The 25,467-nt window shown below is 36.4% G+C and overlaps 1 protein-coding gene across 6 annotated transcripts; it reads left to right on the plus strand.

Moving 5' to 3' along the window:
- The first annotated feature begins 2,183 nt into the window (after nucleotides 1-2,183).
- LOC127861639 (kelch-like protein 12) lies at nucleotides 2,184-25,467 on the plus strand. 6 transcript variants are annotated; one of them, XM_052400336.1, is made up of 9 exons: nucleotides 4,680-4,752; nucleotides 5,915-6,060; nucleotides 8,467-8,664; nucleotides 10,235-11,034; nucleotides 13,274-13,464; nucleotides 14,880-15,072; nucleotides 18,002-18,199; nucleotides 22,144-22,244; nucleotides 23,095-25,467. In XM_052400336.1, the coding sequence occupies exons 2-9, from the start codon at nucleotides 6,052-6,054 to the stop codon at nucleotides 23,427-23,429; spliced, it is 2,025 nt and encodes a 674-aa protein (XP_052256296.1). In that variant the 5' UTR covers nucleotides 4,680-4,752; nucleotides 5,915-6,051; the 3' UTR covers nucleotides 23,430-25,467. The 6 variants fall into 6 exon arrangements, with proteins under 6 accessions (XP_052256309.1, XP_052256296.1, XP_052256278.1 ...); XM_052400349.1 differs by lacking the exons at nucleotides 4,680-4,752; nucleotides 5,915-6,060 and adding an exon at nucleotides 2,184-2,205; XM_052400318.1 differs by lacking the exons at nucleotides 4,680-4,752; nucleotides 5,915-6,060 and adding an exon at nucleotides 4,806-4,895.

Here is a 25,467-nt window from a genome sequence, read left to right on the forward strand (position 1 = left end):
TTCAAATTCACATAAATCATATTTCAAAAACACATCATTACTTCAAATCCTTTCACACAATACTTTCACACAATACTGAAAAAAAATGCACAGTTTCTGATTGTTATTGATTCTTTATTAATTTATACATGTACCATTTTTTAATTTTGATGCATCCTCAATTGTATAATGCACATCTTAATCTGTTTTAACAATTATAATATAAAGATTAAGGCTGACTCGGTAAAATAATAATCCATGATTTCTGCAGTACTTGCAGACAAAATAGGAATACTGCTGTGATATTATTTTATCTTTCTAATGGGATATTAATTTGGCTTCAATAGAAAAAAATCAAAGCATACACATGTATAAAATGTGTATGTATATCGATAAAAAGATATTATAATATATGTATGTATATATATATCCTTGTAAAACTAAAAATTAAATATGTATGTTTCTATTACATCATTTAGGACTTTTATTTTCAGACAAAGTAAAGTGAAGCTTAAAACAGTATCCAATTGTAACAGTCAATTTTGGGAAAATCAACCTTATAATTATTTTCTGTGTTGGCCAATGTCATAATTGGTATAAAATGTATATTGAACTGGAAGTTTTCTTTATTTTAAATGATAACATTTGCTTGGTCAGCCATAATTGTCACAATCAAGTGGTCTTTTTACACTGTAGTTTTCTCACTGACTATGGGTTTGTTCTGAGAATGAGCCACACAAAGTATCGTTGGGGAGATGAGTTGTCAATTTTATGTTTATCAGTCTTTCATAAACCAGTATACCTGTAAAAAGGGAATTTGTAACTAATAATCACACAATATACACAATTAAAATTGTATGCATTTAGATTTATTTAGTACTGCACATTAATCATTTTCCAAAAATATGTAGCAACATTACATTATATAATGCTGCAATACTAAAGTAATTTACTAATTAAAGGTCGCTGATGTGTAATGGATGTGGTGTCCACCTAATGATTTGGAGGTCACTGGTTTGATCCCCAGTGTGGGAGCATTCTTAAGAAATCTCCAAGAGACACCCAAGTACTGGTTCTAGGCACAGGAAACGAACTCAAGAGCATTTCACATACATGTACGTAGTTAGTACTTTAAATTTAATCGAACTAAAAATGGGTTAAAACTAACAACTGAAACCCTTATTAATACATTTTATTTTGAATCAAGCAAATGTGCAAATTCATTAAAAATAATGAGTAAAATTTAAAAATTCTACTTTAAAGTAATCATGATAATTTAGATCATTTTCAGAATATTTAATGATGATAATGATACAATTATATATTCCCTAAATGATAAAAATAAAACATGTAATGTTAATTTATGCAAAAAACGTTTTAATTTTATCAATATCATGGTAATTACAACTAGATACAGGCAATTAGATCAGAAACGTGCATTAATTATATTAACCCATTCATGCCTAGCGTCCTGAAAAAAAGGACATTGCAAACAGCGTAGACCCAGATGAGACGCCGCATCATGCGGCGTCTCATCTGGGTCTGCGCTGTTTGCTTAAAGAAATTTCTGTAAGAAATATTCTAAATATAGAAATAAATATACCAGACACCCCTACTTTTGGAAATAAATTGATCCAATTTAGAAGGATGGGAGAGTCCACTGGGCATAAATGGGTTAATGAACAACCCAGACATTTGTAGTGATTTATGGTCACTATTTGATTAACGTTCTATACATGACCTGTCATAAAAGGTATTTTTTAGACAGTACTACAATCGGCAATGATAGTCTGTATTGCATACATATTCCAACGTCTATTAACGATTCGCTTCCTCAAACTGAACAAATATTTAATGTTTACATCGCGAAACGTAATGCATCCAGTTTCACTTTCGGTTTGGTTGGTTTTGTTAACACCGTAATTTCATCTAAAAAATTGGATGATAGGGTGATTAAATAATAATGGAAAAGTAAATCACTTGGATAATAGGTCAAAATGCAACACAAATGAACGTTAATAGTGCTCTTAATATCAAAGTTTCGGTAAAAAGTTTGGCGCTAGTTCAACGCGCATGTATGCAGCCTCATAACAATAGACTGACAACCTTTTGGGTAGTAAAGTAGTAATACAAGGCAATATGGCGACTGTTAGCCACGAGGCCTATCTTACGGAGGAATCCGAGATAGCCGATGTATAACGATTGCCTCCGAACGAAGATTTTGTTGTCAGAGGTTACAATATACTAAATCATTTTGGTGTTCAATGTTGTCAGAGGTTACAATATACTAAATCATTTTGGTGTTTAAGGTCATAATACACCAAATGGTTTCCCTATATAATTCAATGTAAAAGCGACAACTTTGAGCGAAAATAAATGCAACATTTTGCACATAGAGACCCCCATAACCATACCTTTTCTTAAAGGCCATTCTAAGCGGAATCGATTTATGCAATAAAAAAGATATGTCATGTACAATGCAAGAAAGAACTTGACACAAATCAAAATCGACTGTTTTTGCAACTTTTTTTTTCGGACGTTTCTTAGTGGAATGTAACCTTTTCTAGTGCAATGGTTTACTATAGTCTTCAAGTGTATCATATTTCAGGGATTCAGTAGTGAACACCTATTCATGCCCTACCATTATCTCTGCAAGATAACACCTGAATAATGGTAAAAAGTGTAAAACATGCCTTCCTGTCAACTATGATATTTTTTTAGAGAGTACAGCCCTACATGAAGCGATCATTTAGTGTATTGTAACCTATAAGACAACGTTTACTGTTAACATCGCGAAAAATAAGCACTTCTCGATACTTATAAACCTATTTTCTATGTGCAAGCCAATTTTCAGACCGATCTTTCACGTAGAAATGCTTGAAAATGCATTTTATTATAACGCCTGATAAGCCATGTGGCTTTTGCGTTCGGAGCTTTGATTTATAACGGGCGTTCAGGCGTAAAACGATTACCCTAAATAATTACAATCGGTCAAAATACTGGAATATTGTTACAAGCTATGTAGAAAAAGAAGTAAACAACTATTAAAACGTGTTCATGAGCTCTTTCAGCACAAATTGTTGCGATTTGAGATGCTCAAGACGAGTTTTTGTACAATTTTTTTCTTATTTTCATCTGAAAACGTATTTTTTTCTTAAAAACTCACGATGCTCCTTAAATTCTTGAAACAAACGCATTTATTCCGTGAAATTTGCCAAAACGCATCATATCTCACTAAAAAAATGATGATTTTCTGTAAATACAGCTTCTTTGTGACTAGGCCTGGTTTTGCGTTTAGGTCATAATACACCAAATGGTTTCCCTATATAATTCAATGTAAAAGCGACAACTTTGAGCGAAAATAAATGCAACATTTTGCACATAGAGACCCCCATAACCATACCTTTTCTTAAAGGCTATTCTAAGCGGAATCGATTTATGCAATAAAAAAGATATGTCATGTACAATGCAAGAAAGAACTTGACACAAATCAAAATCGACTGTTTTTGCAACTTTTTTTTTCGGACGTTTCTTAGTGGAATGTAACCTTTTCTCGTGCAATGGTTTACTATAGTCTTCAAGTGTATCATATTTCAGGGATTCAGTAGTGAACACCTATTCATGCCCTACCATTATCTCTGCAAGATAACACCTAAATAATGGTAAAAAGTGTAAAACATGCCTTCCTGTCAACTATGATATTTTTTTAGAGAGTACAGCCCTACATGAAGCGATCATTTAGTGTATTGTAACCTATAATTAATGCTATACCCTCTAAAAAATGGAACGTCATTTATTTGAAGACACAATTCTCTGTATGTGCACTTGCCATGACTTTATTTTTTAATATTTCTGTGTGCATGTGGTAGGGAAAACATTGTTGTATACTACAAATTCAGTGTTTTGCTTATAGGTTGGAGACTACGTGAGATTTTGACAGATGGCGGGAAACCCTCATCGACTGGAGAGATGCCGGTAAAAGGTGGCCTTAAAACAGTGACCGTTGATTCGCGTCGAGTTCTTTCTTACATACTGCATGGCCTATCTTTTTTATTGTTTAAATCCATTCGGCTTGGCATGCTCTTTAAGAAAAGGTATGGGTATGGGGGTGTCTACGCGCAACAGGTTGACTTTATTTTTCGTTGAAGTTGTTGATTTTACATTGAATTTGTTAAGGAAATCTTTTGGTATATTGTGACCTCATACTAATATTTATTCAATCTCCATGCAGAGTTGTCGTTCCTTGCTCTTACATACAACTCGGCGAAAGGCTCAGCCCTCCATTTTGTCTATAAAATAGATAAAACCGAACAAACGCATTTAACGTATATTTGATTGGATATTTAAGATCGCATGCATTAAATTTAGAAATATGACTTTTAAATGTACGATAAATCGTGCAAAAACTTGCGAGTTTTAATGCAACTCTTTGGAACTAATTTATTGCCCATTTACGCAGATGGAATCATTCCACGCACTTCACAAATGTAAACAATTTAACATATTTTTTTGAGTGACGTTAGGAATTGCTTCCACGTGTGTATGTATGTTGGTTTCTTTACATAAAAAAACATATCAATTTTATAATAATGAATTAAGACTGATATAAGATATCATGGTATGAGATGGTTTTCTTTAATGCAGTGAATGCAATGTAACCGTTGTGCAAGAGATTGTTTAGTATTCTGTAACCTCAATGATGAACGCTTGGAATCATCATGACATAAATGAGACGCTTTCATAACAATAGTCCGTTCTGAGCCCAACACAGAGGTGAATGTAATGTAACCGTCGTGCAAGAGATTGATATTTATTATGACAATATGATTAATTGCTCAATAATGAAACGTGCTCAGAACATTTGTTATTGTGAGCAGAGTCTGAATTCGATTATATTTCCCAGTAAAAAGCAAGGAGTACAGACACATTTATTTCGTCATTATTTATAAAGCTGCTCAGATTTAGAACAGTTCAGTTCTTGCAAATTTGCTTAGCCTTACCCTTAGCATTCTTAGCTTTGGCTGTTATAAGGTTAGGGTATCAGGACGTCTGCCTAAGGATTTTTTTGTTTATGCTGTCATGTATATTTTATAATTTTCAGAAAGCATGTTGTATTTGTAGCCATTCAAGCAAGTATGTTTTAAGCTTCATTTAGCATAGTTCTGGCTACCATAACTTTAAATGTCGCTTTTTATGATTTTTGACTGGCGGGACTTTATAGGTCTTTATAGGTACAGGTCTGTCAATACTAAATAAACTGTACGCTGAAGTTTCTTTAGCTACATTAAGCTGTGCTTTCCGCAGGATATTTTTCAGACACCCTGGGGCCGTTTAGGGATCTTTTCACGGTTTGGTAAATTGACAAAATTGAAAAAAGTTGTTTCAGATTCGCAAATTTTCGTTTTAGTTATAATATTTGTGAGGAGACAGTATTACTGAACATTTAGCATGGTGTAATATAGCCAATATATGCATCTTTTGACAATTTAAAAACCTAAAAATTATTAAGCGTTGCAACGTGAAACGATTGAATAATTTGGAGAGTTCTGTTGTTGTCGTTAAATTTTGTGAAAATTCAAAGATTTCTGATATAATGCCAAGTGGGCTAATGCGTTTTTACTCTAGGTTACTCCGGGGGTCACTGTTTGAGTCCAGCTGCGGCTCCTTTTTTTTCCCTTTTTTAAATTTAATTCTTGATTTTTTACTGGAGCTTTTAAGATCCAATGTTTACATTTATCAATATAAAGCATTAAATGACTTATTTCAAAACATGCCACAAACTGTGAAAAGGCCCCTTTAGGGATGACTTTGGGAGGGCAGCCGGGGCATCTCAATAGCAGTTTTAAATATTTATTTTTGATGTTATTTAGTGAGTTATTATTATTTAAGAAAAAAAACAGAGCTATAAAGTCATTCATAACATTTTTTTTAATAGGTTTGGAATTAGGGACGATACGGACCATGGACCATACGGTCCAGACCATACGGCCCAGATAAGCTGACCATACGGCCCAGATAAGCGGACCATACAGCCCAGATTAGCGGACCATACGGCCCAAATTTGCGGACCATATGGAACATGTTTGAATTAATATTCATTTCGTGTTTCACTTCCTGATATTGTATTAGTACATTTAATACAATATTAAAGTTGACGTAATGACTTTTATGACTACATACTTGCTTAAATTTTGAACATTTGCGGACCGTATGAAACATGTCAGAATTAATTTTCATTTCGTGTTCAATATTGTATAAATACAGTTAATAAAACATTTAAGTTGATGTTAAGACATTAGTGACAAAATACTCCTTTAAATTTGAACATTTGCAAACCATACGTCATATGTCTACATTAATTTTCATTTCATGTCCAACTTCCTTCAATGCCCAGATAAGTGGACTATACGGCCCAGATTTGTGAACCATACAGAACATGTCTTGTTATTGAACATGTTATTTTGTGTTCCGCTTTTTTCAATATTTTATCAATAAGTTTATTAAAGTGGCTGTAATGCCATTAATGACAACATACTTCTTTACATTTTTTCATGTAAATGTTTAAGTGGCTGTAATGACATTAATGACAACATACTTGTTTAAATTTGAACATTTTCGGACCGTACGGATCATGTCATAATCAATAAGTAATTCAGGTCTCCCTCTGGCTCAAAAATTTCTGTAGCCAAATTTACCTTTTTATGTCATAATTCTTAATAGTTTAGATATTTTATGGGTCATAATGCAGCAAACCTTGTAGCCAAATGGAATTTTTTGTAGCCAAATTTCCTTATTTGTAGCCATTGGCTAATTTGGCGAATGGCAGGGTAAGTCCTGGTAATTCATGTTCATTCAGGATTGTGACAAAACATTAACCCTTTCAGTGCGGGAACCGAATTTTGAAGGCCTTTGCAAACAGTTTGGATCCTGATGAGACGCCACAGAACGTGGCGTCTCATCAGGATCCAAACTGTTTGCTATTCTGATAGTATTCTTTGAAAAAAATCGAAGAAAATCTAATTTTAGAAATTCAGCAGACGACATTTTAGCAGAAGACAAATTACCCAGCATGCAAAGGGTTAAATATAAAGTCAAAGTCAAAAAACCTTTGATTTCGTCTCAATTCATGTTTGACATGAATGCATGAGCAAACAAAGTACGTATATGTAAAGACGAGGCCGCCAATAATATATAAAAATGATGAATTACATTACATATGATATATGGTTCTTATTACATATTCTTTCTTGAATATACCATGTAGATAACATATTTCAAGTAGCGTCAACACATATAGAAGGTAGAACGTATAATCATTTTCAATATAAGCAATAAAGTACGTAGATATATGTTCTATTATTTCTTTGTTTAATGACACATCAATTATCAATTAAGTGTAATTGTTAACATCAAACAATAAATGTCATTAATTGGGCGTACTCAAGATGCAAACATAAGCCAATGTTGTCTACAATAATAACGATTGTCACACTTTACCTTAAATTGGTAATTACATAAGTGTCAATCAGTATGGTATATTCTCAACTACTGTAATATATAACATCAATCAGTAAGTGTCATAAATAGGGCGTATTCGAGATGCAAACATACGAGTCACTATAATGCGAGTATTATACCCCTATAGAAATTGTAAAATATATGTTTGACTGCTAAATTTTAATACAATGTATTCAATTGGTATAAAAAACATGTTTTATAAAAAATACATGGATAAAACATGTGTTGTTTGCATTTATTTGTTAAGGTAAAAACACATGTATTTTTTTAAATATTAAAGTGATGTATGAAATTTTAATTAACGTTGTCACCATGCGGCATCTATTGATTTTAATAAAAATGTCAAATTTTATTAAAATAGATTTTATCCATGAAAGTGCATGTTTTTGTGATGCCTATTGTTTAAATGAATGATTGATGATTCAATTAATTCAGAGTTACAAATATGAGAATATGAATAACTTTATTGAAATAATCATGAACATAAACGTTTCATTACCCGTTTTTGAGTTTTAACATATGTATAGTATCACAGCATACTAAGCAGTGTAGTATTTCGTGTATTAAAATAATCTACATAACGTAAAGACATATGGTCCGTATGGTCCTCAAATCTGGGCCATATAGTCCGCAAATCTGGGCCATATGGTCCACAAATCTGGGCCGTATGGTCCATGGTCAGTAAACCATAGTTTAACCCCTTACAGGCATAGTTGCGCTTAATCTCCACTTGATCGATTCCCCAACACATCCATATCAATCAGACTCGTCTCATGCATACTTACTTTTTTCTCATCGCCATTCATAACCTAGGCAAATAACTTGTGAAATAAAAAAATTCTGGCTGGTCAAGGTAATTCAAATCCATTGATCAAGATTGTCTCAGTATGACTTAGGCTTTCAATGCTATTGAGCTAAATACAAATGTTTACACTAAACTCATGTCACTTTTCTTCTTTTCTGCCGTAGACTTGCTTCAGATCCTGTGCACACAATGGAGGCTATAAAGGGATGAAGTTGAAGATATCCCAGCTGTCTCAGCTAATCTTCAAGAAGCTTCTCTCGATTGGGTTTGGGAGTTGCACTTGCTCCATAATGGCAGAGGGAGGGGACCGCATGGGAACCAGCTCCCTGCTCAACGACTCTCAGCTTTCACAGCTCTCACAGGTACTTGCTAGTCTGAAAGCAAATAAAAGGTGTTTCTTTCTACTGACATCACCAAAAAGATATGGTTGGTCGGTCATCTAATATTGCTAAAAAATATGTCTACTCGCAAAATAAGGTTAGCAGCTTTAATGCCAACTCACACAATAAATAACTTTCCGCCTGAGTTTGCTACTAATGTAAAAGGAAGCTTTGAAAATAGTTATGTAGACTAAAACAATTCCAGGTGGACTGAACGTTCATGTTTTTACAATCAGACAATAGAGTGTGACGTCAGTCCGTGGACTATATTTAGGGTCCACATCACAGGTCTCTTTGCATTCTTCCCACATAGCTTCCTTCTCTCAAACATACTATTATTCGCTCGGCTGTTTTCAGAGAAAACCCAGGGTATTGTCATAGCCTCCTCGTCGTCTGCCGTCCGTTGTCCGAGCGTCGTGCTAAAACCTTATCATTGGCTCTAAAATTAAAGTGCTTCCACCTACAACTTTGAAACTTCATATGTACATGCACCTTGATAAGTTCTACACGCCACACACATTTTTGGGTCACTAGGTCAAAGGTCAAGGTCGCTGTGACCTCTTATTTAAAACTTTAACTTTGCCTCTAAGATCATAGTGCTTCCACCTACAACTTTGAAACTTCATATGTACATGCACCGTGATGACTTCTACACGCCACACCCATTTTTTGGGTCACTAGGTCAAAGATCAAGGTCACTGTGACCTCTAATATTAAACTTTCACTTTGCCTCTTACATCACAGTGCTTCCACCTACAACTTTGAAACTTCATATGTAAATGCACCTTGATGAGTTCTACACGCCACACCCATTTTTGGGTCACTAGGTCAAAGGTCAAGGTCACTGTGACCTTTAATATAAAACTTTAACTTTGCCTGTAACATCATAGTGCTTCCTACTACAACTTTGAAACTTCATATGTACATGCACCTTGTTGACTTCTACACGCCACACCCATTGTTGGGTCAAAGGTCAAAGTCACTGTGACCTCTAATATAAAACTTTAACTTTGCCTCTAACATCACAGTGCTTCCACCTACAACTTTGAAACTTCATATGTAGATGCACCTTGATGAGTTCTACACGCCACACCCATTTTGGGTCACTAGGTCAAAGGTCAAGTTCATTGTGACCTCTAAAATAAATAAAAAAATTCCAACAAGCTTTCGCAGCCGAGCGTGGCACCCGTTATGCGGTGCTCTTGTTTGTTATCTCCCCTTACTGACCATTGAAAAATGCCATGATTGTTTATAACAAATTTAACGTTAGAGAATTTGATGGGAATCCAACTTTTAAGTTTAACCTGAAATGTTCACCACTTGTTCATCTCATCACTGAATGAAAAACATTATGTCCAACAAGTTGACTTTGGTCATCTACATTAATTGAGATCATTGCTTTGGGATTTGCTACATGCTGCTATGTTGCTCTGTGTGATTTATACAATATCAGAAAAAGAAAATCTGGCTTACACCCCAAGACATAAAATCCCAGATAATGTGTGAGTAAACAATGCTGAAGAGGTAATCTCCGAAAGTCTTGTTTTTACAGATGACAGAGAATGGTTCATTAGAAAAGTCTACAGAAAACAAGTTCATTGACCATGAATGGGGAATGAACCTTCTTCATGGGTTTTCCAAGCTCTACAAAGACACAGAGTTTGTTGACATAACATTAGTTATAAACAAGCGTGAATTTCTATGCCACAGAAGTATACTGGCAATTTCTAGTCCATTTTTCATGGCACTGTTTTCAACTGCCATGTCAGAGAGCAAACAGAACAAAATCGAACTGAAAGAGATTGATTATTTGACGATGGAACTCATACTAGACTACATATACACCGGGGAAGTCCTGCTGTCAGAAGAGACCGTTCAAGATCTGCTTTCAGCTGCAAACCGATTCCAGCTTCTTCCATTACGCTCTGGGTGCGCAGATTTTATGCGTAAACATATTACTGTTTCAAACTGTATAGGTGTCTACTTTTTTGCCAAATGCCACGAGTGTGAGGTTTTGGCAGTGAAAGCAAAGGAAATCATCAATAAACAAGTCTCTCAGCTCTGTCAGCAACAGGAGTTCCTGTCCTTGCCTGCAGATAAATTGATTGAGATAATTAGTGACGATAATATTGAAGTGACACATGAAGAAATTGTGTACGAGGCTTGTTTGAATTGGGTCAAGGCTGACCTTGATTCTCGAAGAGGAAATTTAGTTCAAGTGATGGAGTGTGTGAGGTTTGCAAATATTAACTCCTACTACTTTTGTGATCGAATTGACAATAATTCCTTGTTGAAAGAATGCGAGGATCTCAAGAGAAAGCTGGATGAGGTGAAATATTTCCATATGCTATGGTAAGCTGCTGCTTCGTAGTCAATATGGGCCGTGCTCTGTGAAAAGGGGGTTTTCATGTATAGAAAGCATACACTCCATATGTCCCGGATTGTCCGGGATTGTCCCGGAAATGAAGAATGTGTCATGCAGTCCCGGAAATCTGTCAAATGTCCTGGATTTTACAAAATCCATATATACATGTACCTTATCTTAAGCTTAACTGCTCTCCAATCTTTGTTCCAACTAATCTGCAGCGTCTCCATGGCAATGCTTACCCGAATAGGTGACTATGCTACGTATTAAAATCGATCAATTAACAGGGGTCCTGTTATCATAACGATTGTCTTACATTCGCAGTCACCCCCAAAAGGTGGCATTATTTAATGGGGTTGTTAATTCGCTTTAATACACTATGTTCTAATTTCCCACTGCATTAGGGAAAAGGAGTTGTTCACACATCCAAAGTCTAACATCGTTGAGAAAAAAATTAAAAGCAGGTTAAGTTCGCATGTTAAAACGTTTAACCGACAAAAAAGTTGAGTAAAAAAAAATGAGCATATAAAATCGTCATCCTCACTAGGTTTATTTTCTGTCTTGTTCTAAACCCCCAGTAATTAAAGCAATAAAAATGCATGTTATAAGTGAATTTGAATTGCGTTTGCCATGTCAAAACGTCCAGCAAATTTGTTCACGCATTTCCTGCATATGATGTGACATGTACACAAAAGCAATTTGGTGCTGTTTTCTAACACGAAAAACAGGTGGCTTGTATCTAGTAACAGAAGTAGTAATGTTTAATTTGACATTAATAAATCTATTGTATTTCGGATATGCTTTCGAACTAAGCAAATTACCATGTTAAAAAAATGCGCACCAAAAATGCATAATATATGTCTTTATATATCGCTGTAATTATACATGTCCCGGAAAATCAGCAAAAGTGCCGGAAAATTGAGCTCAATGTCCGGTAATTGGTCTGGAAATTTATGGCGTGTGTGAAAGAAAGTCTTTTTTTAGCAAAAATTAAGTTAAGGAAGTGAGTGTCGTCCTTTATTAACCTTTGCAGACTAAACAGGCTCATCTGGGACAGCACATTAGGTATCAACCCCATTTTCAGTTTTTTCACAGATCAAGGCATATATCTTTAGAGCCGTTATGCTAAAATGGGGCTTATGCCCTATACATTCATCGCAGCTTACCCAATTGCAGTCTGGTCCGGAGCTATTGTGTGTGATAAAGAGTCCCGCAATGTCTCCTGGTCTGATACATGTACGTGGACAAACTAGCTATGTTAGCCACATATTCTGTAAGCCCTTATTTGCATTATGCAGTTCTTTTGGCTTTTGTTCCATATGATATAAATTTTGAAGATACATGTATATTCAAAAATTATATTTCTGAAAATTCAAATGACAGGCACATTTATTTGAAGCAACTTATGTCAAGATCTGACAAAGTCATTTTTACTGTTTCCCTGAGTAACTTGAGTTTGGATGGAAGTATTGTGTGATATTTTGTGTTTAGGTAGCTTAAATGTAGACTATAAATGGAATTGTTAAATGAAGTATAGTTTAATACATGTATAAGAATATTGGGATACTTTTTTAACTGCATTTTATTTAGATGGCAGCTCTCAAAATATTGAAAACCTGATAGAGCAACATTCCATTTTGTTTAACCCTTTGCATGCTGGGAAATTTGTCGTCTGCTAAAATGTCGTCTGCTGAATTTCTAAAATTAGCATTTTCTTCGATTTTTTTCAAAGAATATTATCAGAATAGCAAACAGTTTGGATCCTGATGAGACGCCACGTTCTGTGGCGTCTCATCTGGATCCAAACTGTTTGCAAAGGCCTTCAAAATTCGGTTCCCGCACTGAAACGGGTTAATTAACCATGTTTCATAGCATATCCTTACTCTCGAGGCAATTGGTCCAGGCCCTTCCAGTTTGGTTGTTTTTTATCAAATACCTTGCAATGTCAATATGATAATATTTTTAATTTACTTTAAATAATGAGTATTGATTTACTTTAAATAGATACTCTTATTGAAAATAATAGCAAGGGTTGATTAAATAGCATTTCAGTAGTTGTTTAACTAAAATTACCATAACTTAAAGGGAAAATTTCGGATATTGAGTTCAAATAGGATATTATTTTTTGGGGGGGGGGGGGTAACAAATATACAAATATATATGGGGCCAAACTTCAACCCTTAAAATGAAAGTAAATATACCCTGTGTGCGTAACTATATTTCAAGTGATCGTCATGGTGAAATGGACCTGAACCTGCTGCCCCGTCTTGGGATGCAGCATGAGCGTGTTGTGATGATCATGGCCAACCCATACACAGAGGACTCGCTCAAAAAATACAACAGTGTCGAGGTGCTGCTCCCCAAGACAGGGGAGGTAATCTTCCTCTGCAAGCTGCCGCAGAGTCTCTACACGCCAGGTATTACCTAGAGTTTCTCCTTTGCAGGTTTCATATATTGTGCTATGTTAGCTCATTATATACATATATTTTGTCATTAAGTTGTCGATCGATGCTTTGTGAAAAAATATTCATTAAGTTTCAATTTTTGTATAACAAATGAGCTGTTTGTTTTGACTCATTACAAATGTATTTCTTTTATCTGAAAAAATTTTCATTTGGTTAATTTAAAAAATATTTCATACGGTAATTAGATTTTTTGCTTGTAAAGAAATGTTCTGTGAATAGGTTTGTGTTTTTATAATGATAATATAGACTTATAACTTTTGTCATAAGTGCAAAAACCTAGTTTAAATCAAGCAAAATTGTTCATTTAAAAAATGTTCATAATCTATGGGCAAGGAATTTCTTGTTTTAATGCCTGTTAGTTGAAATGTCGGGATGTGCAATTACGAGGGACATGATGCTTTTTTAGCTCACCTGAGCACAACGTGCTCATGGTGAGCTTTTGTGACAGCTTTTTGTCCGTCGTCCATTGTGCGTTGTGCAGCATCAACATTTGCCTTGTTAACTATGTAGAGGCCACATTTATTGTCCAATCTTCATAAAATTTGGTCAGAAGATTGGTTTCAATGATATCTTGGATTAGTTCATAAGTGGTTACTTTTGCTTGAAAAACATGGCTGCCAAGGGGCGGGGCATTTTTCCTTATATGGCTATATAAGGCTATATATGGCTATAGTAAAATCTTGTTAACACTCTAGAGGCCACATTTATTGTCCAGTCTTCATGAAACTTGGTCAGAAGATTCATCCCAATAATATCTTGGACGAGTTCGAAAATGATGCTGGTTGGTTGAAAAACATGGCCGCCAGGGGGCGGGGCATTTTTCCTTATATGGCTATAGTAAAACCTTGTTAACACTCTAGAGGCCACATTTATTGTCCAATCTTGATGAAATATGGTCAGAAGATTTGTCTTAATGATATCTTGGATGAGTTCGAAAAAGGTTACGTTTGCTTGAAAAACATCGCCGCCAAGGGGCGGGGCATTTTTCCTTATATGGCTATATAAAGCTATAGTAAATTCATGAAACTCGGTCAGAAGATTCATCCCAATAATATCTAGGACGAGTTCAAAAATGATGCCGGTTGGTTGAAAAACATGGCCACCACGGGTGCGGCTATTTTCCTTATATGGCCATAGTAAAACCTTGTTAACACTCTAGAGGTCACATTTTTTTCCGATCTTCGTGAAACTTGGTCAGAAGATTTGTCCCAATAATATCTTGTTATCTCAGGCGAGCGACTTTGGGCCTTTCAGGCCCTTTTGTTTAATTTGTTTTCACAGTCTTCTAATAGGGTGTACATTAATAAGTGAAATCAGACATGCAATGCTTTTTTTGGGGCTAATGCAACTTCCCATTTACCTTTAAGGATGTGCAATCACCGGTGACAACCAGATCTATCTGGCTGGGGGCTCGATACGTAAGATCAACTATCGTGGGTCAATATCGATTGAGGGAGTCTCCAACACCTTCTACGTGTTTGACCACGCTAGTCTGACATGGGTGGCCAAGGCCAGGATGAATATTGGAAGATCCATGTTCAACCTTACCATAGTTGATGGGTAAGCCATACCTGGGCTGACATAAGTTGATGGGTAAGCCACACCTGGGCTGACATTAGTTGATGGGCAAGCTAAACCTGGGCTGACATTAATTGATGGGTAAGCTAAACATGGGCTGACATTAGTTGATGGGCAATGTAATCCTGGGCTAACATTAGTTGATGGGCAAGGTAATCCTGGGCTAACATTAGTTGATGGGCAAGCTAAACCTTGGCTGACATTAGTTGATGGGTATGCTTAACCTGGGTAGACTTTAGTTGATGGGCAAGGTAATCCTGGGCTAACATTAGTTGATGGGCAAGCTAATACTTGGCTGACATTAGTTGATGGGTAAGGTAAACCTTGGCTGGCATTAGTTGATACTCAAGCTAAACCTTGGCTGACATTAGTTGATGGGTAAGGTAAACCTTGGCTGACATTAGTTGATGGGTAAGGTAAACCTGGGCTGACATTAGTTGATGGGCAAGCTAAACCTGGGCTGACATAAGTTGATGGGTAAGCCATACCTGGGCTGACATTAGTAGATGGGTAAGCCACACCTGGGCTGACATTAGTTGATGGGCAAGCTAAACCTGGGCTGACATAAGTTGATGGGCAAGCTAAACCTTGGCTGACATTAGTAGATGGGTAAGGTAAACGTGGGCTGACATTAGTTGATGGGCAAGCTAAACCTTGGCTGACATTAGTTGATGGGTAAGGTAATCCTGGGCTAACATTAGTTGATGGGCAAGCTAAATCTTGGCTGACATTAGTTGATGGGTATGCTTAACCTGGGCTGACATTAGTTGATGGGCAAGGTAATCCTGGGCTTACATTAGTTGATGGGCAAGCTAAACCTTGGCTGACATTAGTTGATGGGTATGCTTAACCTGGGCTGACATTAGTTGATGGGCAAGGTAATCCTGGGCTAACATTAGTTGATGGGCAAGCTAATACTTGGCTGACATTAGTTGATGGGTAAGGTAAACCTTAGCTGGCATTAGTTGATACTCAAGCTAAACCTTGGCTGACATTAGTTGATGGGTAAGGTAAACCTTGGCTGACATTAGTTGATGGGTAAGGTAAACCTGGCTGACATTAGTTGATGGGCAAGCTAAACCTGGGCTGACATAAGTTGATGGTTAAGCCATACCTAGGCTGACATTAGTAGATGGGTAAGCCACACCTGGGCTGACATTAGTTGATGGGCAAGCTAAACCTGGGCTGACATTAGTTGATGGGCAAGCTAAACCTGGATGGACATTAGTTAATGGGCAAGCCAAACCTGGGCTGACATTAGTAGATGGGTAAGCCACACCTGGGCTGACATTAGTTGATGGGCAAGCTAAACCTGGGCTGACATTAGTTGATGGGCAAGCTAAATCTGGGCGGACAATAGTTGATGGGCAAGCCAAACCTGGGCTGACTTTAGTTGAAAACATAGTCATTTGTTTTGGCAGAATTTAAACTTCTGACATGAAAGTTTGACTTTGTTTATAAAAATTATAAAGACATGGCTTGCTGAGTTGGTCTGTCGCTGGACTAAAAATCTGAGGAACGTGGGTTTGATCCCTTGCCCAGCCAATTAACTTGAGTGGTGATTGCTCTTGTAATGCTTTCTATGGACATTCTCCCCTTCCTCTGATTCAATTAGGGTAGTTGTCAATAACTGGCAGTAAGTGTGTGTATTTAGTACTGGCTAGATCAGCAAATATATATTTATGCCCCCCTTCGAAGAAGAGGGGGTATATTGCTTTGCTCATGTCGGTCGGTCGGTCCGGTCCGTCCGTCCGTCCGTCCACCAGGTGGTTGTCATAGGATAACTCAAGAACGCTTGAGCCTAGGATCATGAAACTTCATAGGTACATTGATCATGACTTGCAGATGACCCCTATTGATTTTTAGGTCACTAGGTCAAAGGTCAAGGTCACGGTGACCCGAAATAGTAAAATGGTTTCTGGATGATAACTCAAGAACGCATACGCCTAGGATCATGAAACTTCATGGGTAGATTGATCATGACTCGCAGATGACCCCTATTGATTTTGAGGTCACTAGGTCAAAGGTCAAGGTCACAGTGACCCGAAATAGTAAAATGATTTTCGGATGATAATTCAAGAACGCATATGCCTAGGATCATGAAACTTTATAGGTAGATTGATCATGACTCGCAGATGACCCCTATTGATTTGCAGGTCACTAGGTTAAAGGTAAAGGTCACAGTGACCCGAAATAGTAAAATGATTTTCGGATGATAACTCAAGAACACATATGCCTAGGATCATGAAACTTCATAGGTAGATTGATCATGACTGGCAGATGACCCCTATTGATTTTGAGGTCACAAGGTCAAAGGTCAAGGTCACGGTGACCCGAAATAGTGAAATGATTTTCGGATGATAACTCAAGAACACATATGCCTAGGATCATGAAACTTCATAGGTAGATTGATCATGACTGGCAGATGACCCCTATTGATTTTGAGGTCACAAGGTCAAAGGTCAAGGTCACGGTGACCCGAAATAGTGAAATGATTTTCGGATGATAACTCAAGAACGCTTTTGCCTAGGATCATGACATTTCATAGGTACATTGATCGTGACTTGCAGATGACACCTATTGATTTTCAGGTCACTAGGTCAAAGGTCAAGGTCACAGTGACAAAATTCGTATTCACACAATGGCTGCCAGTACAATGGACAGCCCATATGGGGGGCATGCATGTTTTACAAACAGCCCTTGTTGTTAATTTTCTTCGGGGATATGAATAGAATAATGTTGAAAGTGGCGCAAAATCCAACTAACAAGTCAGTGCACCTTTTACTAGTGATTTCTCAGTGCGACAATTAAATAATGATTAAAACATTAAGCTCGTCATTATAAAAAATGTTAAGTTCAGAAACCTTAAGTCTTCACTGTTTATATATGGTTAATACATGGTGTTTGTCAGATTTGCGTATGCAGTGGGCGGTACTGATGGGACGGATGTGTTGGCCTGTGTAGAGCGATATGACCCCTGGGCTAACACCTGGACCTTTGTTGCCCCTCTCCCCCAGGCGCTCAAGCTAACCACATCTGTCAGCTTTCGAGGGAAGCTTTTTGTCTTTGGAGGGGAAAATGCTGACAATATTGTTAATACAGCTTATAGGTAGGAGTAGTTTTTGTGTTAACATTTGCTTTTAAAGAACTGTATTGGTAATTGGAGGTTTTGTATTCTTGTTACAGGTTTTTTTCATGATTATTCTGTAATATGCTTGAATTCTAGATTGACCTTTTTATGTCCCCCACCACTATAGTGGGGGACATATTGTTTTTGCCCTGTCTGTTGGTTGGTTGGTTGGTTTGTTTGCCCCAACATTAAAATTTTGCCATAACTTTTGCAATATTAAAGATAGCAACTTCATATTTGGCATGCATGTGTATCTCATGGAGCTGCACATTTTGAGTGGTGAAAGGTCAAGGTCATCCTTCAAGGTCAAAGGTCAAATATATAGCTTCAAAGCGGCGCAGAAGGGGACATAGTGTTTCTGACAAACACATATCTTGTTTTTAATGCATCACAAACTAAAATATGTTTCAAAACCAGCGATATAAATTTTTAACAAGGTTTATATAGGCTGACTTCGAATGTAAATCTTTGAAATGAACTTTCTTTTGCTACATGGAAGATTTGAAAGATCTCACTTTACTGACACAACTTATTTATTACATCAAAGCAACAAACCAAACATTTGCTAAAAAATGTTTCAGTTGATTAGATAAACCTTGTATGTTCTTAAAATGTTGACACCATTTACACAAATTCAGCTGTTTTACCACTGCAATAGACAAAATCAACAATCAACATTTATGACTTGCCTCACAAAGTTATCAGACAGAAATGTTGCATTACAGTTTTGCTTATTGAATAACAAACAAATAGGCCTAGTAGCTTTAGATTATTAGCTCATCTATTTATTTTTTTTAATTATGAGCTATTGTCATCACCTTGGCGTCGGCATCCAGTTAAGTTTTGCGTTTAGGTCCACTTTTCTCATAAACTATCAATGCTATTGCATTCAAACTTGGTACACTTACTTACTATCATGAGGGGACTGGATAACTCTGGCTTGCATTTTGACAGAATTATGTGCCCTTTTTATACTTAAAAATTGAAAAATTTGGTTAAGTTTTATGTTTATGTCCATTTTATTCCTTAAGTATCAACGCTATTGCTTTCATACTTGCAACACTTACTAACTATCATAAGGGGACTGTGCAGGCAAAGTAATGTAACTAAAACTGGCATTTTGACAGAATTATGTGCCCTTTTTATACTTAGAAAATTGAAAATTTGGTTAAGTTTCGTGTTAAGGTCCACTTTTTTCCTAAAGTATCAAAGCTATTGCTTTCATACTTGCAACACTTACTAACTATCGTAAGGGGACTGTGCAGGCAAAGTTATGTAACTCTGACTGGCATTTTGACGGAATTATGGGCCCTTTATACTTGAAAATTTGGTTAAGTTTTGTGTTTTGGTCCACTTTTCCCCTAAACTATCATAGATATTGCATTCATACTTGGAACACTTGCAAACTATCATAAGGGGACAGTAAAGGAAAAGTTGCATAACTCTGGTTGTCATTTTTACGGAATTATGGCCCTTTTTTGGCTTAGTAACTTTAAATATATGGTAACATTTTGTGTTTAGATCCACTTTACTTCTAAAGTATCAAGGCTATTGCTTTTAAACTTCAAATACTTTAAAGCTATCATGAGGGTAGTGTACCTGGCAAGTTGAATTTTACCTTGACCCCCCCCCCCCCCCGAATCCCATCTCAATCCCCCCCATTATTTTATTTTTTTATTAAAGATCATCTTATAAATGACCACCACACCCTCACACTATAACCCCCCCCCCCCCCCCAACCCCCCACCCCCAAAAAAATAATTTGTATGCCCCCGGTAGTTGAACTGTCCGTCAGTATGTCAGTCAGTCTGTCTGTCCGTCCGAAAAAAAATTTAACATTGGCCATAACTTTTTCACTTTTTAAGATAGCAACTTGATATTTGGCATGCATGTGTATCTCATAGAGCTGCACATTTTGAGTGGTGAAAGGTCAAGGTCATCCTTCAAGGTCAAATGTCAAATAAATGGTGTCTGTCTGTCCGAAAACTTTAACATTGGCCATAACTTTTTCAACATTGAAGATATTGATATTTGGCATGCATGTGTATCTCATGGAGCTGAACATTTTGAGTGGTGAAAGGTGAAGGTGAAGATCATTCTTCAAGGGCAAATGTCAAATATATGGCGTCTGTCCGTCCGAAAACTTTAACATTGGCCATTAACTTTTTAATATTGAAGATAGCAACTTGATATTTGGCATGCATGTGTATCTCATGAAGCTGCACATTTTGAGTGGTGGAAGTTCAAGGTCAAGGTCATCCTTTAAGGTCATCCTTCAAGGTCATAAAAGAAAATAAAAAATTTCAAGCGGTGTTTTCATGAAGCTGCACATTTTGAGTGGTGGAAGTTCAAGGTCATCCTACAAGGTCAAGGTCATCCTTCAAGGTCAAAGGTAAAAAAACAAATTAAAAAATTCAAAGCAGCGTTATCATGAAGCAGCACATTTTGCGTGGTGGAAGTTCAAGGGCAAGGTCATTCTTCAAGGTCATCCTTCAAGGTCAAAGGTAAAAAAAAAATCAAAGCGGCGTTATCATGAAGCTGCACATTTTGAGTGGTTAAGGTTCAAGGTTAAGGTCATCCTTCAAGGTCAAGGTCATCCTTCAAGGTCAAAGGTCAAACAAAATTTAAAAAAATCAAAGCAGTGTTATCATGAAGCTGCACATTTTGAGTGGTGGAAGTTCAAGGTCAAGATCATCCTTCAAGGTCAAAAAAATAAAAAATTCAAAGCGGCGTTCTCATGAAGCTGCACATTTTGAGTGGTGGAAGTTCAAGGTCAAGGTTATCCTTCAAGGTCAAGGTCATCCTTCAAGGTCAAAGGTCAAAAAAAAAAAATAAAAAAAATTCAAAGCCGCCTTCTCATGAAGCTGCACATTTTGAGTGGTGGAAGTTCAAGGTCAAGGTCATTCTTCAAGGTCAAGGTCATTCTTCAAGGCCAAAGGTAAAAAAATAAATAATTTCAAAGTGGCGTTATCATGAAGCTGCACATTTTGAGTGGTTAAGGTTCAAGGTTAAGGTCATCCTTCAAGGTCAAGGTCATCCTTCAAGGTCAAAGGTCAAACAAAATAAAAAAAATCAAAGAAGTGTTATCAGGAAGCTGCACATTTTGAGTGGTGGGAGTTCAAGGTCAAGATCATCCTTCAAGGTCAAAAAAATAAAAAATTCAAAGCGGCGTTCTCATGAAGCTGCACATTTTGAGTGGTGGAAGTTCAAGGTCAAGGTTATCCTTTAAGGTCAAGGTCATCTTTCAAGGTCAAAGGTCAAAAAAAAAAATAATTCAAAGCCGCCTTCTCATGAAGCTGCACATTTTGAGTGGTGGAAGTTCAAGGTCAAGGTCATTCTTCAAGGTCAAGGTCATCCTTCAAGGTCAAAGGTAACAAAATAAATAATTTCAAAGTGGCGTTATCATGAATCTGCACATTTTGAGTGGTGGAAGTTCAAGGTTAAAGTCATCCTTCAAGGTCAAGGTCATCCTTCAAGGTCAAAGGTCAAAAAAATAATATTTTAAAGCGGTGTTCTCATAAAGCTGCAATTTTGAGTGGTGGAAGTTCAAGATCAAGGTCATCCTTCAAGGTCAAGGGTAAAAAAAAATATTTAAAATTCAAAGCTGCGCAATAGGGGGCAGTTGTGTTTCTGACAAACACATCTCAAAAACACAAATATTTTTTTTATTTTTATTTTTGAAATACTGTCCAACCATCCCACCCAAGAATCCCCCCCCCCCCCCCAAAAAATAAATAAATATGTTTTTGCATTTATTTGCATTTTTTGAAGATAATGTAATAAATGACCACACACCCACACTATACACCCCTCTCCACTCCACCCTCCCTCCTTTGTGATTGAAATTGAGATAGGTCCCTACACCTTTAAAACGAAAAATAGATGAGCGGTCTGCACCCGCAAGGCAGTGCTCTTGTTTTAAGGTATGACCCTACTCTGGACATCTGGACTCAGCTAACACCTATGAATACAGGGCGAGTGCTAGCTGGTAGTGTGGTTCACAAAGGAAAAATATATGTTGTAGGTAAGGGAGTGCAGAATATATAGCTAGTATTTATACATGTTAAATAGTTTGCCTTTAAAGACCGGTATTCTTCTTGTGAAACTACCACTACCTAAAGCTTTTCTACTTTAGACCTTAGACAAAGAAACTACTGATCACTTATGCTTGTGATTAAAGTTGACATCTTTTTTGTTAGTCTAAAATATATATTTGATAAAGTGTGTGAAACTGTGAATATCCTCTATTGCACTCAATTTAAATTGTATGATCATAATAATGGATTAATTAAAAACCATCATGAACATCCTGATAATTGCACAAGTTTTATATAATCACCTGTACTTAAACAGCTGATTGAAGAGTATAAGATTTGTTGTATAATTCTCTTGCATTTAGACAGCTTCAATTTGTTTCAAGTTATCTTGCAATCAGCCAATCTTGCATTCAGACAGCTAAGATGTGTTTAAAGTTATCTTGCAACCAGGCAATCTTGCATTTAGACTGCTAAGATTTGTTTAAAGTTATCTTGCAATTAGGCAATCTTGCATTCAGACAGCTAATTTTTGTTTAATGTTATCTTGCAATCAGGCAATCTTGCATTTAGACTGCTAAGATTTGTTTAAAGTTATCTTGCAATCAGGCAATCTTGCATTTAGACTGCTAAGATTTGTTTAAAGTTATCTTGCAATCAGGTAACTAAGATTTGTTGTATAGTTATCTGGCATTCAGACAACTAATGATTGTTAATTAGTCAAGTGCTTAATTACCAAGATTTAAGCAAACCAGGTAGTGACAACAAGGAATTGGAAAAGTCACCCTTGTGTAATTGTTCTAATTGTTATCACTGTAACTGCATCATCTTCCCTTCCAGGAGGCAATGGACAAGTCAGCGATAAATGGAAACGGGAGCAACTGCCAGAGTTCTGTGTAAGTTCAGTGGAAATCTATGACCCAGATTCTAACTCCTGGTCGATAGGACCTGAGCTCCCAAACGCCCTGTGTGGCGCTGGAGTCGTTAAATTTGGTGACACAATTTTGATTGTTGGTGGCGAAGACGACAAGAGCTGGATGGCAGGCCTTTGTTGGCTGAAAGAGGAGAAAGGAAGACAACTCTGGGTCGAAGGGCAAGAACTCCCAACTGTTATGAGCACGTTTGGTTGCACTGTGGCAAATATACAGAGGGAAACACTCAAGCAACAAGCATGATTTCTCTGCATGTAAAGAATGATGTAATTTTCCAAACACTGGAAGATATTACATCACAATTCATACTCGTTTGATTGGCTGGTCATTTGTCAATCATCTTCAAAAAAATTATCAGTTTGTGTAGCCATCTAAATCATAATATGTTTTTGTCAAGCGATAATATTTACGCTTCAAATGAAATTAAGATGAATAAGATATTTGTGTATCCCCAGTTGTCGTTGAATTTCAGTATTTTTTACCCTCCAACAAAACTGACAAAGTGATGTGGATGAAGTCAAAATTGTGACAACAGTCTTAGTTTTGTGTTATAATGAGTTAGAAACTGGAGAAGAGTGTGGTTATGTGAAAATTATTCTTTCAATTTTATTTTGGGAAAACAATTTAGATAAAACAAGATAAATTACATTTTTAGCTCACCTGAGAACAATGTGCTTATGGTGAGCTTTAGTGATTGCTTTTTGTGTGGCGTGCATCAACCTTTGACTTGTTAACACATTAGAGAATACATTTATTTCTGATCGTCATGAAATTTGGTCAGAAGATTTGTGCAAATAATATCTTTGTCGAGTTTGAAATTGCTTCACATTGGTTGAAAAACATGGCCCCCAGGAGGCAGGGCATTTTTCCATATTTGGCTATGGTAAAACCTTGTTAACACTCTAAAAGGTTCAATGGTCATTCAATCTTTATGAAACTTGGTCTGAACATTTGTTTTAATGATATCTTGAATGGGTTTGAAAATGGTTCTGGTCTGTTGAAAAACATGGCCACCAGGGGCTTGGCCTTTTTTCTTATATTGCTGTAGTAAAACGTTGTTATCACTTTAGAGGACATATCATGAAGATTTGTCCCAATGTTATATTGGACGAGTTTTGAAAATAGTTCGGGTTGCTTGAAAATCATGGCCACAAGGTGAGGGGGCATTTATTCTAATATGGCTATAAATTGCTGTAGTAGAACCTTGATTACACTCTTGAGGCCACATTTATTGTACGATCATCAAGAAACTTGTTCAGATGAGTTCGAAAATTGTTTTGGTTTCTTTAAAAAAAATGGCCACCAGGGGGCGGGGCATTTTTCCTTATAAGGCTATATATGGCTTTTGTAAAACCTTGTTAACACTCTAGAGGCCACATTTATTGTCCAATCTTCATGAACTATGGTCAGAATGATATTTTGGATGAGTTCGAAAATGGTTTTGGTTGCTTTAAAAACATGCACACCAGGGGCGGGGCATTTTTCCTTATATGGCTATATATGGCTATAGTAAAACCTTGTTAAAACTCTAGAGGCCACATTTATTGTCATGACATTTGGTCAGAAGATTGGTCTCAACGATATATTGGATGTGTTTGAAAATAATTATGTTTGCTTGAAAAAAATGGCCTCCAAGGAGCGGGGCATTTTTCCTTATATGGCTAAAGTAAAATCTTGTTAACACTGTAGAGACCACATTTTCTGTCCGATCTTCATGAAACTAAGTCAGAAGATTCATCCCGATAATATCTTGGAAGAGTTCAAAAATGATGCCGGTTGGTTGAAAAACATGGCTGCCAGGGGGTGGGGCATTTTTCCTTATATGGCTATAGTAAAACCTTGTTAACACTCTAGAGGCCACATTTATTTTCCGATCTTCGTGAAACTTGGTCAGTAGATTTGTCCCAATAAGATATCTTGTTATCTCAGGTGAGCAACTTTGGGCCTTTCAGGCATTCTTGTTTAATGCTTGTTATTTCGTGTTATCTTAATTTTGAATATATACATATGGTATTTAATGTTATTTTTATGTTTTGCATGTTCTTTTTTATGAATTGATTCTCTTCATTTACAGTTTGCAAAATGCTGAAATTATCCGATTACTGCTGGTAGACTATTTCACTATTGGCATTTCTGTTTTTGATCAGGGTATGGTTTTTATATTTACTATATAAATGTGATCATGTTGTTTTGTGATACGATATTATTTTATAGTTTTATATTGTAATGATGTTTCCATTTTGTAATTTATTTACCTCATTAAAATATATAAAGTTGAAAA

The sequence above is a fragment of the Dreissena polymorpha genome, chromosome 1 (assembly GCF_020536995.1).
Source record: "Dreissena polymorpha isolate Duluth1 chromosome 1, UMN_Dpol_1.0, whole genome shotgun sequence".
In the NCBI taxonomy this organism is placed as follows: Eukaryota; Metazoa; Mollusca; class Bivalvia; order Myida; family Dreissenidae; genus Dreissena; species Dreissena polymorpha.

Coding starts and splice junctions, on each gene's coding strand:
- LOC127861639 (XM_052400318.1), top strand. CDS start 4,821: ATGAAACGTGCTCAGAACATTTGTTATTGTGAGCAGAGTCTGAATTCG. Junction 11,035..13,273: donor AAATATTTCCATATGCTATG/GTAAGCTGCTGC, acceptor CTATATTTCAAG/TGATCGTCATGGTGAAATGG. Junction 18,200..22,143: donor ATTGTTAATACAGCTTATAG/GTAGGAGTAGTT, acceptor TCTTGTTTTAAG/GTATGACCCTACTCTGGACA.